The sequence below is a fragment of the Oratosquilla oratoria genome, chromosome 6, assembly GCF_046742065.1.
Source record: "Oratosquilla oratoria isolate Oo_2021 chromosome 6, ASM4674206v1, whole genome shotgun sequence".
Classification (NCBI taxonomy): Eukaryota; Metazoa; Arthropoda; class Malacostraca; order Stomatopoda; family Squillidae; genus Oratosquilla; species Oratosquilla oratoria.
This window is the reverse complement of record NC_134782.1, coordinates 66498787-66516922: the sequence shown is the minus strand read 5'-3', so window position 1 is coordinate 66516922 and position 18136 is coordinate 66498787. Positions and strand designations below refer to the sequence as shown.

The window sequence follows — 18136 nt, the reverse complement described above, 5'->3', positions numbered from 1 at the left end:
ACATTTAAATTTTTACTCTCTACCTCTTTTAAATTCCAGGTCTCTGCCCCATACAGTGCTATCAATATAATCACCCTTTCATATAGTCACCTCTTTGCATCCATTCCCAAATGCCTATTTCTCATGACACTTTTTAATCCCACAAGGCATTTACTTGCTTCTCTAAATCTGCAATTTACCCCCACATCCACTCCTTTTTTCTGCCTCATGTGACCCCAAATACCTAAAACTATCCACTTCCTCCACTTCCTCTTGCCTCTGCCCTTTATTAAGACTTACTTTTAATTTGCTGCCATCCTCTCCCCTTTTACATCATATCACCTTACTTTTACCCACATTTACCTCCAAATTTCTCCTACCGCATACCCTCTTAAACTCTGTCACTAATTCCTTTAACCTCTTCAGTACGGTTCAAAATCTCGTGGGCAGCATTAGCTGTCAGACATATGATGTGTCGTAATAATACTCGCATCATAAAATATAGTCACCGCTTATATCGATCGTTCTCTCTTTCACCCGTGAATTTTGATAACCATAGAAAATGTGAAGACAGTTTAGAGAGTATGTCATTACGCAGGGGCAACTACAATAAATATAATCAAGGCGCCGATATGGCAGCCTCGCATATCCACTTGCTCCTCATGCCGCCTACGTGTGCGGCACCGTATGGAAGGGGTTAATCCCCCTTCTGACCCTGCCACTAATATATCATCAACAAACAACAACTGGCTAACCTCCTAGTTTTTTCCATTTTCTTTAAACATCTGCAGTCCCCTGTGTTCATTACCCTTGCCTTTACCTCCTGCACCACCCCATCCAGTTTTACTGACTGGAAATCCATGGTCTTGCAATGTTTGGCAAAAGTCCTCAGGGCCTCTTGTCTTTTCAAAAAGAAACATTGGACAACTTCACCAAACCAAAATGTCGTAGCACATTTGTAAAATGTTTAAATATGACCCATAGTCAGAGAAACAAAGCAAAAGAAACAGTTGATCTGTATATTTCAACCACAGTTTTGGTCAAAATATACAGATCAACTGTTTCTTTTGCTTTGTTTTTCTGACTGTGGGTTATATTTAAACATGGACAACTTATTATATTGTTTTAATGACTTTGTCTCTTCATCCCATCATTTGTTGTCTTTTCTTTTATTCCTTCCCAGCCTCCAGATCCCATGCATTCTTTGTGCACTTTGTTACATCTTCCTTGAAATCTACCCATTCTTGCTCTATTGCTGCTTCTCCTTAATGTCTTCAATATGAGTCAAATATTCACATGCACATCAGGTTGCCTGATGTATGATGATGCATCACAATATGCACATTACAAAATATAAAGTTACTGCTGTTATACTCATTCTCTTTCACCCTGAATAAATATATCATCACAAAAATGTGATCAAGCCTGTTCACAGAATATGGAGGTCAGCAATAACTACAAAATAAATTTAATCAGGATGTTGGTGTTGGCATTCTTGTATACCCAACTTGTGGCTCATGACACATACAGAGGCATCATTGCATTCAGGAGGCTAATCCTTCACTACATCCTATACTTCTCTTTGTTCTTGATTTTCTCAACTTTTCCTTGTCATTTGATTTGCTCATCCTCAGAACCTTTTGTGCCCTCCTCCCCCTTCTTCCTCCTCCACTTTACCTCCACTTTTAATTTCCCTGCTACCAGATTATGATATGACAATCCATTGGTTTCTTCCTGAAGACATTTGCATTCAAAACTCTTCCAGTCCTCCTCTTGGGTACCACTACATAGTCGATTAATGACATGTCATCTATCCTCCCACCCACCATCCACCACCATGCATACTTGTACTTGTCTCTCTTCTTGAGCACTGTGCTCACAATAATTTCCCTGTCAATGTACATGTCTAATATATCTTTACTGGCTGAACAGCTTTGAGTGTCACTACATAGGTGAGAGGACAGAAATGGTGGATCAAGGGTGCTTGGTGGAGTGAGTTTATAGTAAGGGTATACTAGACTACAGTATATAGAATTCCCTGTTTTAAAAAGTCTTTTGTAAAGAGGAACCATCCTTGCCTTCTATGAAAGGGTGAGTTTGTGATGTCAAAGCAAATCATATTATTTTACATGTGTATTTTATTTATTTTATCCATATACAGAGGGCTTTTTCCCCTTTATAGAGAGGTAGTCAAGTCAAAAGTCATGCAACCATCCCCACTCATTCCACTCCCACCCATAAATAGGAATAGTAGATTAGAATAATTATTCTTATTAATGTATATGTATGTTTATTTCAGGGAAGTTGAAGCTTGGGGTCAAACTTTAGCTTCCATAGCAACATTACTTGATTACGTCACAGATGTCCTCATGCCAAAGTGTAAAGATGGCAACCTTCTTCCGGACAAATCAGACTCACCTGTCGAATTGCTGACAGTTCTCAACACAGTGTCACAATATTCATTTTATGGAAGATGTCTTGGCTTTCATGTATGTACATTTGAACTGCAATAGTTCGGTTACCTATGAATAGGTTGTTGAATTTTACCATTAGCCTATTCAGTGTTTTTATGGTCAATAAATCATGTCACTTGTTTTATAAACTCGTTTATTTAACAAATGAATTTGAACTTGTTTTCCTTTCCACTGTGATTACTGATTTATGATTTCTTTCCAGTATTATGAATCCCTTCAGAAAACACTCAAGTTTCTCAACATTAGCATGAGTGCTTTTAGTGAGGTATACTATAGTGATGGAGGATTCATCCAGCGTACCAAACAATCAGTCATCACAGGTTTGTTTTAGTAGAGTTCTCATGCAATTTTCATGATAGTATTATCTCTTTGTTTTAATTTCTTATCTTTTCTAAGTACATATTTACTTCTTCATTTTGTTTCCCCCAGATACCCCATAAACAATTCAGAATAAAACATTAACCACTTCAATACGGGACTTAAATCTCGCGGGCAGCAGCCAATGCCAGCCGTACGACGTAACGAAATAATATTCGCATCATAAAATATAGTCGCCGCTTATATCGATCGTTCTCTCTTTCACCCGCGAATTTTGAAAACCACAGAGAATGGGATTAAGGGCGCATTTGGGAGAATGTAAAAACACAGGGGCGACTACAATAAATATAATCAAGACGCCGATATGGCAGCGTCGCGAATCCACTTGCTCCTCATGACGCCTACGTGTGCGGCACCGTATGGAAGGGGTTAAGAATAATAACAGGATGTACTAAACCACCTAATATATGTACACACATGTACACACCTAATAATGTGCACACAGAAACCAGAACCCTCCCCATATGGTAGGCACATAATTTTATGCAAGAACCCTCAATCTTGCCCATCCATTTCATTTCATAACACAAGTATAACTAACTGAAGAAAGATATCTGCAGCATACTATTCAAACATCAACAACCTATCAGCTGCACCATGCATCACATACACACTCAGATCACAAAAAACAAAACAAAAATCTCCAAGACCGATCACCACCTGGAAGCTGTGGGTCTTTGCAGTGAGTCTCATGGCAGCTGATTAATTGATTATTATTTATTCACAGGGGGAAAATATGTGATGGACCCTGAACAGAGAGCAAGACGCATTGTTGATGTCGTGCAATATTCATCTGTAGACTTCATAAAAGCTTTCTGGTCATTGGCAGAAACAGGTATTTATTCTTCCTCAAATATTGTTGACATTTAGTGATACGAGTTCTTCCATAGGTAGACCATATGAAAAAATATAGGATTGACTTTAACATTTAAAAAATATTATATACATATATATATATATATATATATATATCTATATATATATATATATATATATATATATATATATATATATATATATATATATATATATATATATATATATAGTTAGTTTATCTCCACTGAATACATTGTCATTTACATCAATATGGTGATGAACGATAAAGATATAGTTATGGCCAGTGATAGATTAATTTATCCTGTTAATGGGTGGGTTCATAATCCTTACCAGACCAGGACCTGTCCCAGTGTCATAATTTAATTAAATATTTCTATTTGAATGAATTTCATAATCCTGCTTCCTTTTAACACAGGCACACAATGGGTTTCATTTTGGCTCTTGTCAAATGCTTTGATTCAGTTTGAGGGACATCATTGTAGCATAGGGATGAAGAATACCTCAATAAACCCTTTGTTTATAGTGATGTACTCTTTGCAGGTTTTAATGTGTTTTTACTCAGCATAAGATATATCACCATTGTAAATGGATCAGTTGTGAAGTCCCCAAATTTGGTCTTGTATCGTTACTGGCAGCTGTTATTTCTTATTATTCCAAGAACATTGAGCAAGTGATGGATTTAGCCAAATGTAACTGCTTTTTAGCAAGAGCTCCTAGATTTACTCCACACTAAATAACTATGGTTCCTGGCTATAAATTTTTTGCTACAAGACTGTAGATGTTTTTTGGTATTGTGAATGAGGCCACAACTGTGGCTGGTTTCCTGGGGACATCAGATCTCTTGCAAGGGATAACTGGGTAAAAGACTGATTGATTGATGGATGGATGAGGCTAATTTCAGTAAGCAACAATGATAATAATTGTTGCTTTGAGTGGTCATGCACAAAGGTTGCTGTCAGTTACCTGAAGGCTGCAGGTCTTCTGGAAGAGAGACCAGGGGCAATAGATAGATTCATTGATTGATCAAGTTTCATTGAATGGAAACCCATAGTTTTGCATGAGCTGGCAGTAGTTCTCAGGCCCTCCTGTAGATTTCTCTGGAAAGAAACTTTGGACTGGATTTTGCATTGTATTAGTGTCAGACTGTTTTGATGTTACTACCAGCTTGTAGTAGTAGGAGGAGGAGGAGACCAGTTGACAGTTATTATCTCTCCTTGTATGAAATAGTGAAGGAGATGCAGGTGAAGTTGATAGGTCCAGTCCAGAGACTGTGTCAGCATCTCAGAGTGAGGTTGTTGACAAATTTTGAAGAACCAGGAGATGCCTGTGACATCTCACAGGACTACTTCATGCAAATATCAATAGTCAGTCCTAGTTTTAGTAAACAACCCATTACATAGGATGAGATGGATGGATGGAGTAAAAAAGGGCATTGGCAAAGAGGGGAATGTCTGTTGAGGAAGGATGGGAGAAGACAGAAGATAGGGGTGAATGGAGAATGGTTGTGTATGGATGATGCTGTGATGAATGAAAGGGAGTGGGTGGGGGAATGGGGGTGAAGGACTATGTGTGAAAAGCAAATTGACACAGCCTGAAGGGATTTCTGCATGAGGGGACGATTTAATGAAGTGATCTTAGTGTGGATGTGCTGTGTCTTGCGACACTGCTTCTGACCCAGGGCAGTGTGCGAGATGTAGGGATAACCTGTCATCCAGGAGGAGTCAAGATAAGAGGGAGAGAGGAGGGTGGATGGTAGTAGAGTATGTATATGGGGATGGAATGGGTGTGAGTGGATTTTGATGTCTTTGATTTTTGGCTGCCTCCCTTGTAAGGGGGAAAAGGCCTTTGGTATATGTTTGCACATAGGAAGTGGTTATGAAAATGCATATAAATCTAGGAAGTAACTGATAAAGAAGAAAAAATCTTTTGGGTTATTGATGAAAAATATTTCATGAGAGAAAGTTTAAGCTTTTTCTTAAATGCCGGGGCACTTTGTGTAAAAAGATTTCACATGTGTTTATGTACACACCTAGATCTCTTAATCCACCCACCACTTGTGCAAATGTTTGGGCCAAAGGCATAAACCCACTTAGGAAATTGGTGGTGTTTTATATCCTGGGGGGCTAATTCCTGAAGAGGGTTTATGTCCTCCTGGGCCCAAATGTTCGCATAAGTGGTGGTTGATGAGTGTTGGTTTGAGAGACTTAGGTGTATTTGTCTCCACCAGCACACATATTCTGTGAAGCAACATTTAATAGCTTTCTGTACTTCCTAGTGGAATATTGGGAAAGATATACCCAAGGTCATGTTTTTCTTTTCTTTTTTATCTTCCCAGAACTCCTCACCCAAGTGCCAGGGATCGTTGGTCCAAGTCTGGCCTTCCAGCAGGTTAGATTTGTCTCATGTTTGTTCTCTTCTCCTCCTTGTGTCCGGTAGCTTATGTCTAACTCTGCTTTATGTCTGCATTTCCATTTTTTCTTTCTTTCTTTTTTCTTTCTTTACATAGTTTCAAGATGGGAGGGAGGGTAGAGGGTGGAGGGGAGTGGAGTGTATTGGGGATGGAATGGGTGGGAATGGTTTTTATGCCTTTGTTTTCTGGCTACCTCCCTTGTAAGGGGGAAAAAGCCTTTGGTATATGTATGTATGTATGTACATAGTTTCAACAAGTAGTTCAACTTGATGGCTTACTCTCTAGATTTTGTCACTCTTCATTCTAGACAGCATGATTCAGCTGAAAGATAAAACCTAGATGGGAAATATTTATTATTTCATTGACTGTAATCAGCATTTCTAGTCTTAGGGACAACATCATAGAGGCAGTGAAGATGATTTAAGAACGGTAACAGAACAGAACATAAGAACATACTTCAGATTGAGATCCAATTGGACCATACAAACAATAGGCTTGGTCAGAGCAATTTTTAGATGTTTAGCTAAAAGCAAGAAGTTATTTGTAAATAAATGCCAGGCTATTATGGCTTACTGTCAAAATAGTTGATACTTCTTTGCCACATTGTGCCAAATCATAGCATATGAAAATGAAGATTAAAGTTATAAAGAGATGTCTATAATATTCATCATGTGATTGTCTAAAATATTTTTTAAACTATACAATGTGTTTGATGAGACCACATTCTCAGATAATTTATTCCACCAAGTTACCATTCTGTAACTAAAGAAATGTTGTCTTATATCAAGCCTTGCTCTAGATTTCTCAATTTTGTAGCTATGACATAGCACATCCACAGCAAGGGAACTTCATTTAATTGGCAACCCCCTTGTGGTAATAATTAATTTTTGAGATATTATTCTTCAATCATAAAAGAATGCAACTTGACTTGGGTCCATAGGTATGTCACTAAAGTCCTTGGAATATTGACTGCACACAAGTTATGCTGTCACTGCCTCATAGGGACTGGATGAAAAGGAGTCTTAATCTAATCTCCTCTGAGTCTTGGATCTTCCCTGCTGCTAACTAGAATTGTTTAGTTGTTACTATTAGTTTGGTGTAGCAAATGTTGCCTTCCTTTATGCTTGCTTAGTCACTGCTCTACTTTGCTGTTTTTTTTTGTTTTTTTTGCAATACATGTTGCTTGCTTTCATTGTGTATGATATTAAATGTGAAATTGAGTTGTTAGTTGTTAGAAAACCCCAGGAATTATATGAAAACATGGTTTTAAACAAATATAGATTTTATTCATCTTAGAATAGATATATAGCTATATTGTACATCATGTGATAGAAGTGTTTGCTAGATTATTTTTCAGTTTGGGACTGGTTATACCCTGAACTTGGCTAGTTGTTAATTTTGACTGAATATTTTATAGTTATTGAAAATTTATAATTCATTTATTCTTTATGTTAAATGAGAAATTAGTATGAGTAAATGTATGTTGGTGACCAAGGAATTGGTTATGGGCTCAGCATAACCAACTTCATTACTTTCGTATCCATACCAGTGAGTGAATATTTGTTTTGCCACAGGCCATTGTTGTGCCATGTGAGGACCAGCAAGTGCCCAAAGTTGACGGCACTGCAACTGTGGTCATCCAGGCACCGCACTCACACTTACCCCCTTCACCCATCACCTGCCATCTCCTCTCTGCACATCTCCGAGAAGGAATGGTAAGATCATCTTCATGTGAATTTACGCTGTGCAGAATACATCCCTCACATATATGGAGGGACTGGTGTATTTCATTTCCAGGAACTAAAATTCCTTCTACCTTTGCAGCTTGGGGAAAAGGATCGGAAAGGAGTGACTGTCCTTCCACCATCCCCATACCTGATTTTGCACTGCCATGGTGGTGGTTTTGTTACACAGAGCACTAAGGCCCAAGAGGTATGAGTAGATGGGAGACTGGGTAGATTGTGACGTATATAGAGTAATGGAGGATCTATTCAAAGGTTATAATTTAAAGTCATGATTCTTAAAATAGGTGTCCATAAATTATTTCTAGAAAATGGAAAAAGAAACAATAGGTTTACTTTTTGGTAGATGAGTTCTTATCAGCTTTTGATTACTTGCTAGTTGGATTTGGATTTCTCCTGCTTTTATTTTCTAATCATGATTAAATCATTCCATAGTATGATCTGAGGCTTAAGGTCTGTACTACATTCAGTAGTCCATTGTTGGTCCCACATCAGTTAGTTAAAGTATATATATTGCCATTCAATCAATTGTTGCCTTAAATTTCACAAAGTGGATAACCCACAGGCCCACAATAGCTGACAATAGCCCTTGGAACCTCTCACAAATCTCTCTGGGAAGAAACTTTAGACTGTTGCCCATGTTGTGTGAGTATGGGAGTGTTTCTGTGTCACTGGCTGAAAGCAATAGGGAGAGGAGAGTAGTTGTTTTTGTAAAAAAAAATTGTGAAAAGGAATACAATTAAAGTTAAAAGAGAGAGATCTTGGGTCCAGAGACCAAGTGCCAGGCCCTCAGGGCTGCACCTCCTAATGGAGGTGAGGGGGTTGACAGGTTTTGGAAATGGGTAGCTTCGCTGTTCATCTTGCCTCGCCACCACGTGCAGGTATCCGTCATTGGTCCCAGCACACACCATAACATAGATAGTACAAAATATTAGGTGAGCAGCATTTGATGGGGTTATTCATCTCCCTGGATGTGAATTTATAACAGGAAAAAGAATTATTATAATGCCAAAAATTCAATCTTGCATTTTTGCTTAACAGGTATTTTTACGTGAGTGGGCTGTTGGTGTGGGAGTTCCACTTCTCTCAGTAGACTATTCTTTGGCCCCAGAAGCACAGTATCCAAGAGCACTGGAGGAGCTCCTTATAGTTTATTCCTGGGTTCTTAACAATTCACAATTGTTAGGATCTTCTGCAACAAAGATCATATTTACTGGTAAGTCATATTCCATTTTCTGTCTATTCTGTATACCAAAGACTTTTTTCCCCCCTTATAAGGGAGGTAGCTAGCCAAGGCATGCACCCACTCCCACCTATCCCATGTCCCCACTCCCATCTGTCACCCATATGTTTCCCTTTCATCTTATTTCCTTGTGGATGAAAGGTCATCCCTGTCTCCTGCCCACTGCCTGGGTCAGAAGCAATGCAGCAAGATATGGCACATCCACAACAGGGCCAGCAGCTTCATTTACTTAGCAACTCCCCCTCCTTGTTTCCTTGTCCCCTTGTGTGAAAATAGAGAAGACAGGGAGAAATCCCATTGGGCTGCATTAGTTTATAATACATTCACAACTCTTGTCCATTCACACCTATCCTTTGCCTTTTCCCTTCCTTGTTCAACACATTCCCCTTTTACACAAGGCCCCCCTTCATCCTATCCATCCATCTCATTCTTGGTCTTCCCCTCAAGTTCACTCCATCCACCTATGCTCTCTATACTCTTTGTGTCAATCTTTCTTTGCTAATTTTTTTTTGTGCCCAAACCATCCCAATAATCTTTCATCAGCCCTATCTGCAAGCTCCTTTCCCACCACTGCACTCCTCCTTACCTCCTCATTTTTTAATCTATCCATCCTTATAACCTGCACCCTACTTCTCAAACACTTCATCTCAAACACATTTAAATTTATCCTTTCTGCCTATTCTTTTTGGTTACCCCCCATGTAAGGGGGAAAAAGCCTTTGGTATATGTATGCATGTATACATAGGGTAGGTCAAGAGGTCAAGAGCCTACCGCCCCAAGAGCTGGGTAGGTCAAGAGCCTACCGGCCAGGCCCCAGAGCTGGGTAGACCGAGAAGGCTGCCAGCCAGTTGTGCCCTAGGTCAAGGCCTGGCACATATTGTTATTCTGTAACTTGAAATATTATATTTGTTAATAAATAGAAGAAAACTCCCGTTTTGGAGTTTATCTCGCCCGCATTAAGTCCTCCTTATGTAACCACAACCTTTTTTCCACGGTTACACTCTGCCCCATGCAGTATCAAAGGTACAACTACCCTTTAATGTAATCTTATTACATCCATTCCCAGATACCAATTTCTCATGACATTTTTCATTTCCCCAAGACATTTATTTACTTCCCTTATGCTGTAGTTTACCTGAACCACCTTTCCTCCATTCCCTGCTACATGTGACCCCAAATACTTAAAACTATCCACTTCCTCTAACCTTTGTCCTCATAACTATTTGATTGTATTTTATTCTTTCATTTTCTTCAGCTTTGTATGAAAAAATGCTTTTGGTAAAAGTATAATTATTTAGGAACAGGAGTACAAGGAGAAAATGAGAGAAGTGTGGGAGGTGGTGAAGGATAGAGTAGAGATAGAAGAGGAAGAGGAATGGGGGTCTTTCAAGGAGGGAGTGACAGGGTGTTCAAAGATGGTATGTGGAACAGGGAGGATGGGAAGGAATAGAAGAAAGGATAGTGAGTGGCGGGATGATGAAATGAAGAAGGAAGCAGAAGAGAAAAAGCAAGCATTCAGGGATTGGTTGCAAAGTAGGATGAGAGACTTAAGGTTAATGAGGCTAAAAGAAGAGCAGATATAGAATGGGGAAGGAGTATGACAAAATTTTGAAAGTATTAAAAAAAGTTTTAGAAGTTAGAGAAGAAGGGGAGGTGAATCAAACAGAAGAAGAGGTAAAAATTGCAGATGGACAGATGTTAACAGAAGAGGAGGTGGTAAGGGGAAGATGGGCAGAGTATTTTAGAGAACTGATAATTTTAGATACTTGGGTGCGAATGTGGCAGGAAAGGGAAGAGTGGGGGTGGAGGTAGAATGCAGATTGAGAGAAGCAAGTAAATAACTTGGTGGATTAAAAAGTTTAATGAGAAATAGACATCTGGGAATGGATGCTAAGAGGGGGTTATATAAAGGAGTGATTGTGCCGACAGCACTGTCCGGGGCAGAAATATGGAACATAAGAGAGGAAGAGAGAAGGAATTTGAATGTGTTTGAGATAAAATGTTTGAGAAGTATGATAGGGGTTACTAGGCTAGATAGAGTGAGAAATGAGGGGGTGAGGAGGAGAACAGGGGTGGAAAGGGAGCTGGGTTGATGAAAGAGTATTAGGATGTTTTGGACACATGAAAAGAATGAGTGAAGAAAGATTAGTAAAAGAAGTGTGGAAGGCAGAGGTGGAAGGAGTGAATATGAGTGGGTGTCCTAGGATGAGATGGATGGATGGGGTAAAAGGGGCATTACAAAAGAGAGGAAGGTCTGTTGAGGAAGGACGGGAGAGGACAGAAGATAGGGGTGAATGGAGAAGGGTTGTGTATGAATGATGCTATGATTCATGAGGGGGAGTGGGTGGGGGATGGGGGGTGAGGAAGTGTGTATGAGAAATATTTTGATGCAGCCTGAAGGGATTTCTCCTCGTTTTCTCCTTTTCTGCATGAAGGGACGAGAGGGGGGGTTGCCAAATTAATGAAGCAGCCTTGCTGTGGATGTGCTATGTCTTGTGACACTGCTTCAGACCCAGGGCAGTGGACAGGATGCAGGGATGACCCGTCATCCAGGAGGTGCCAAGATGAGAGGGAGGGTGAAGGGGAGTGAAATATGTAGGGAATGGAATGGGTGGGAGTGGTTTCTATGCCTTTTTCTTTTTGGTTACCCCCCGTGTAATGGGGAAAAAGTCCTTTGGTATATGTATGATGTATGTATGTATGATGAATATGGAGGAGGATAGGAAGGGGTTGGTGGTATCTGGGGGAGGTGCAAAGAAAATGATGGTGATGGGGGTGGAAAATTGAGGGGAAATAAGAGAACAGGTGTAAATAGCTCTGAAAATTAAGAGAGTAGGTGAGGCACCTGGGTTAGATGGGTGTCATGTGAAGTGTCTGAAGAAGGGAGGTGCATTAATAGTGAACTGTCTAATGAGGTTGTTTAATGTGTGTCTAAGGGAGGGCAGAGTGTCAGAGGACTGGAGGAGTGCCTGTATAGTTCTGCTTTACAAGGGAAAAGGGGACAATGTGATTGTAGTAGTTTTAGGAGGATCAGTTTGTTGAGTGTAGTTAGGAAGGCTTATGGGAGGGTTTTGATTGAGAAGATTAGGAGAGGAACAGAGACAGTTTAGGAAAGATAGGGGTTGTGTAGATCAGATTTTTGTGGTAAGACAGATATGTGAGAAAGCTTTAAGAAATTTTTTGTTTTTTAGGCCTTTGTGGATTTGGAAGAGGCTTATGACAGGGTAGACAGAAAGGCACTGGGAGGTATTGCAGATATATGGGATGGGAAGAAAACTGTTAATCCCTTCCACATGATGACATTGATGTCAGTGTCATGAAGCATGAGTGTATATACAAGGATGTTGACATTGGTGTCTTGATTATATCTATTTTGTAGTTGTAGTTGAGTGATCCCTGTATTCTGTGAACTGACTTGACTACATTTTCTCTGGTTATTAACATTCAGGGTGAAAGAGAATGAGTTGCTGTTATTTTATATTTTATAATGGAAGTATTGTGGTGCATCATTGAATCATTGTACATCAGGCGGTCAATACTGTGCGCAAGATTTCAACTTGTATTGAAGAGGTTAAGGGCAGTCAAGAGTTTTTACAAGGGTAGTAGATCCTGTGTTAGAATAGGAAATGAAGAGAGAGCAAGTGGTTTGAGTTAAACGGGGGGGGGGGGCTGCATCAGGGATGTGTCATGTCACCATGGCTCAATGTGTACATGGATAGGGTGGTTCAGGGGGTAAGGGTGAGGGTAATGGGCAGGGAATTGGAGATGGTTAAAAAAAATGGAGAAAAGTGTGAGATGAGCCACTAATAACACTGCATTTGTGGCAGGGTCAGAGAGGGAATTAAGGGAGTTAACGGCAGATTTTGGGAAGGTATGCAATAGGAAAAAGTTGAAGGTAAATGTAGGTAAAAATAAGGTGATAAAATGTACAAGAGGAGAGGATGGCAGAGAGTTGGAAGTAAGTTTTAAAAGAGAGGCTGGAGGAAGTGGATAGCTTTAGGTAATTGCGGTCTCATGTGGCAGAAAAGGGAGGAGTGGAGGTGGTAAATTGTTGATTTAGAAAAGCAAGTAAATGCCTTGGGGGTTTAAAGAGTGTTATGAGAAATAGGCATCTGAGAATAGATGGAAAGAGGAGATTACACGAATGGGTGATTGTGCTGACAACATTGTAATGGGCAGAGATTTTGAATTTAAGAGAGGCAGAGAGAAGAGTTTGGAATGGATTTGAGATGAAGTGTCTGAGAAGTATGGTACAGGTTACAAGGTTGGATAGAGTGAGAAATGAGGAGGTGAGGAGGAGAGAGCTAGGATGGAAAAGGAGATGGCAGATAGGGCTGATGAAAGAGTATTAAGATGGTTTGGGCACAAGGAAAGAATGAATGAGGAAAGATTAGTAAAAGAGGTGTGGAAAGCAGAGGTGGATGGAGTGAACTTTAGGGGATGACCAAGGATGAGATGATGGATGGAGTGAAAGAGGCTTTTGAGTAAGAGGGGAGTGTCTTTTGAGCAAGAAGGGAGAAGGGAGGAGATAAGGATGAGTGGAGAATGGCTGTGTATAGATGATACTGTTATGGGAGGAAGGGAGAGGGCAGGGGATGGGGGTAGTAGGGAATGGTTATGTGTGAGTGATATTTTGATGCAGCCCAAAAGGATTTCTCCCTGCCTTCTCTATTTTCCACATGAGGGGATGGAAAGGGTGGGTCGCTGATTAAGTGAAACAGCCTTGCTGTGGATGTGCTGTGTCTTGCTGCATTGTTTCTGACCCATGGCAGTGGGTGGGATACAAGGATGACCTTTCCTCCATGAAGTGCCAAGATGAGAGGAAGGAAAATGTGGTGGAAGGGGTGGAAATGGGAACATGCCTTTTGACTTGGCTACCTCCCTTATAAGGGGGAAAAGCCCTTGGTATAATTACTTAGTATATTTGATTAATTCATTTTTTGTTATTCATGAGAGCAGATAATTAATCTGGAATGTTGTTCTTAATAAATCTGTGATAGATACATGATGAATAATTCAAGTCCCTTTTTGACATACAGGAGACAGTGCAGGTGGTAATTTAGTGACGGGACTTACCCTCAAATGTCTGGAATTGGGGATACGTCCTCCTGATGGCTTGTTCCTCGCATACACACCTTTTGTATTCCAAATCGTTCCGTCTCCTGCACGTTTGTTGGCCATCATGGATCCAATGCTACCTCTAGGCTTTGCATTACGTTGTTTGAAAGGTGAGTTTATCCTTAGGAACTGTGACTATAGGTTACTGTATACAACTTTAATTTAATAAAAAAAAAGTTTATATTTTATCCTTCATTTATGTTGATTGCAAAATATACCTCATTAATTCATTTATGAAAAAAATATATGTCTGTGTGATAAATATGATATTTCTGCATTGTGATCATATGGTTGTGTTCTAGAGATTGAAATAAATTCATTAGATTTTACTTATTGTATAGATATGCATATATCTGTTGGTCTTTCATGATGATGAGGTATTTATATATATATATATATATATATATATATATATACACACAAAGAAAAGAAAAGAGAAGTAAAGCAAAAGGTAAAGGTTGCAAAGAGGAGAGCAGATGTGAAATGGGGTAAGAGTATGACAGAAAAATTTGAAAGTAATAAAAAGATGTTTTGGAAAGAAATTAAGAGAGGAAGAGGAGGTGAATCAAGTATAGAAGGGTGCAGATGGAGAGATGATAATGGAAGAGAAGGCAGTAAGGGGAAGATGGGCAGAATATTTTAGGGAGTTGCTAAATGTGAAGGAGGATAGGGAGGGAAAGATAGCTGCAGTGGGAAATGTGAAGAAAATGAGAGTGATGAGTGAGGAGAATGGAGGAGAAATAAGGAAGGATGAGGTGAAGGCAGTTGTTAAGATGATGAAAGCAGGAAAGGCACCTGGTCTGGATGGATGCCATGCAGAATGTCTGAAAAAGGGAGGTACAGTGATGATGGACTGGTTGGTGAGGTTATTTAATGTTTGTTGGAGAGAGGGTAGAGTGCCGGAGGACTGGAGGAGTGCCTGTATAGTTCCTCTTTACAAGGGAAAAGGGGACAAGTGTGAATGTAGTAGTTTCAGAGGGATTAGCTTGTTAAGTGTAGTTGGGAAGGCTTATGGGAGGATCTTAATTGAGAGGATTAGGGGAGGAACAGAAGGAGTAATTGGTGAGGAACAGTGTGGATTTAGGACAGGTAGAGGTTGTGTAGATCAGATCTTTGTGGTAAGACAGATATGTGAGAAAGCTATAGGAAAGGGGAAGGATGTTTTTTTGGCTTTTATGGATCTGGAAAAGGCTTATGATAGGGTACACAGAAAGGCACTGTGGGAGGTTTTGCAGATATACGGGATAGGAGGAAAGCTTCTGGGAGCTGTCAAGAGTTTTTATGAGAGTAGTAGAGCTTGTGTCAGGATTGGAAATGGAGAGAGTGAGTGGTTCGAGGTAAAGGTGGGACTTCGTCAAGGATGCGTTATGTTGCCTTGGCTGTTCAACTTATACATGGATGGGGTGGTGCGAGAGGTAAATGCAAGGGTAGTGGGCAAGGGAGTGGAGATGGTTAAAGAAAATGGAGAAAAGTGGGAGGTGAGCCAGCTGTTGTTTGTGGACGACACTGCACTTGTGGCAGGATCGGAGGAGGGATTGAGGAAGTTGGTGGCAGAGTTTGGGAGAGTATGTGATAGAAGAAAGCTAAAGATAAATGTGGGTAAAAGTAAGGTGATGAGATGTACAAGGGGTGAAAGTGGCAGTAGACTGGAGGTGAGCATTAAGGGAGAGCGACTGGAGGAAGTGGATAGTTTTAGATACTTGGGTACAAATGTGGCAGGAAAAGGTGGAGTGAAGGTGGAGGTAGAATGTAGATTGAGAGAAGCGAGTAAATGCCTTGGTGGTTTAAAGAGTGTAATGAGGAATAGACATTTGGGAATGGATGCTAAGAGGAGACTGTATGAAGGAGTGATTGTGCCAACAGCACTGTATGGGGCAGAAACATGGATCATAAGAGAGGAAGAGAGGAGTTTGAATGTGTTTGAGATGAGGTGTCTGAGAAGTATGATGGGGGTTACTAGGCTAGATAGAGTGAGAAATGAGGAGGTGAGGAGGAGAACAGGGGTGGAAAAGGAGCTGGGAGATAGGGTTGATGAAAGAATATTAGGATGGTTTGAACACATGGAAAGAATGAGCGAAGAAAGACTAGTAAAAGAGGTATGGAAGGCAAATGTGGAGGGAGTGAACATGAGGGGACGTCCTAGGATGAGGTGGATGGATGGGGTGAAGGGGGCTTTGGGGAAGAGGGGAATGTCTGTTGAGGAAGGACGGGAGAGGACAGAAGACAGGGGTGAATGGAGAATGGTTGTATATGGATGATGATGTGATTGCATGAGGTGGAATGGGCGGGGGTGGTGGGGGGTGAGGTAGTATGTGTGAGCAAAATTTGACGCAGCCCGAAGGGATTTCTCCCCGTCCTCTCCTTTTATGCAATGGGGGGACAGAGAGGGGGGGTCGCCGATTTAATGAAGCGGCCTTGCTGTGGATGTGCTGTGTCTTGTGACACTGCTTCTGACCCAGGGCAGTGGACAAGGTGCAGGGATGACCCGTCATCCAGGAGGTGTTAAGATAAGAGGGAGGGTGGAGGGGAGTGGAGTGTATTCAGGGATGGAATGGGTGGAAATGATTTTATGCCTTTCCCTTTTTGGCTACCTCCCTTGTAAGGGGGAAAAAGCCTTGGTATATGTATGTATATATATATATATATATATATATATATATATATATATATATTAATAGTCTTTTATGTTATTTGCAGCATATGCTGGTCAGCCCAGTCGTAATGCATCCTTGGCTACTTCACCAGTGGATGGCATAACCATGATGTTAGGGCAGCAGCCCAAGATGTTACCCAGTACAGCAGAACACCCAGAAGACATCCCTGCAACCCTGGAGGTCCCAGCTTCTTCAAATACTATGAATCAGGTCCCATCGGATGCACAGAGTGATACTGAATCCTTTGTTGAAGTAACTGAAACAGATGTCCAAGAAGCAAAGGCTGGGTTATCAAAGGAGGTCACAAACATGAGTAAAAGTCCGTCAATTATATCAGAACCAGGCTCCGACACGCTTACCACTGTATCTTTAACATCCAAGGCATCTGAAATAGAAGACTTCAAGAAAAGCAATGGAAAAAATCAATCAAAAAAGGAAAATAAGGAGGAGAGATCTAAGCGTTATGTGACAGAATTTTTGGAAAAATATGTTTTGGATTCAAGAACAGACAAACAGGTTTGTTGAGTTACATTTTGAGTTTAGAAGAATTCCAGGAATTCGTTTTGTCTGGTTAAATAGCTGTACTTATATACTAAAGTGCCATTCAAAAAAAGCCCTTTCTAGAATATTTATACATACATACATATACCAAGGCTTTTTCCCCCTTACAAGGGAGGTAGCCAAGAAGGGAAAGGCATAAAAACACTCCCACCCATTTCATCCCTACATACACTCCACACCCCTCCCACCCTCCCTCTCATCTGAGCACCTCCTGGATGACGGGTCATCCCTGCACCCTGCCCACCGCCCTGGGTCAGAAGCAGTGTCGCAAGACACAGCACATCCACAGCAAGGCCGCTTCATTTAATCGGCGACCCCCCCTCTCCGTCCCCCCTTGCATATAAGGAGAGGACGGGGAGAAATCCCTTCGGGCTGCGTCAAAATTTACTCACACATACTACCCCCCCCCCCTGCCCATTCCTCCTCATGCAATCACATCATCATCCATATACAACCATTCTCCACTCACCTCTGTCTTCCGTCCTCTCCCTTCCTTCCTCAACAGACATTCCCCTCTTCCCCAAAGCCCCCTTCACCCCATCCATCCACCTCATCCTAGGACGTCCCCTCATGTTCACTCCCTCCACATCTGCCTTCCATACCTCTTTTACTAGTCTTTCTTCACTCATTCTTTCCATGTGTCCAAACCATCCTAATATTCTTTCATCAACCCTATCTCCCAAATCCTTTTTCACTCCTGTTCTCATCCTCACCTCCTCATTTCTCACTCTATCCAGCCT

At 40.8% G+C, this 18136-nt stretch overlaps 2 protein-coding genes across 2 annotated transcripts in view; one reads left to right on the top strand and one right to left on the bottom strand.

The window, feature by feature from the left end:
• Positions 1-18136, bottom strand: part of LOC143026544 (uncharacterized) — a 339242-nt gene that overhangs the window by 14415 nt on the left and 306691 nt on the right. The gene's annotated exons all lie outside the window — the stretch shown is intronic.
• Positions 1-18136, top strand: part of Hsl (hormone-sensitive lipase) — a 32366-nt gene that overhangs the window by 1613 nt on the left and 12617 nt on the right. The window contains exons 2-10 of the mRNA XM_076187111.1: positions 2279-2468; positions 2656-2773; positions 3559-3666; positions 6004-6056; positions 7653-7793; positions 7903-8010; positions 8862-9036; positions 14103-14291; positions 16879-17351. Coding sequence (XP_076043226.1) covers positions 2279-2468; positions 2656-2773; positions 3559-3666; positions 6004-6056; positions 7653-7793; positions 7903-8010; positions 8862-9036; positions 14103-14291; positions 16879-17351 — 1555 coding nt within the window. The remainder of the gene's footprint in view (positions 1-2278; positions 2469-2655; positions 2774-3558; positions 3667-6003; positions 6057-7652; positions 7794-7902; positions 8011-8861; positions 9037-14102; positions 14292-16878; positions 17352-18136) is intronic.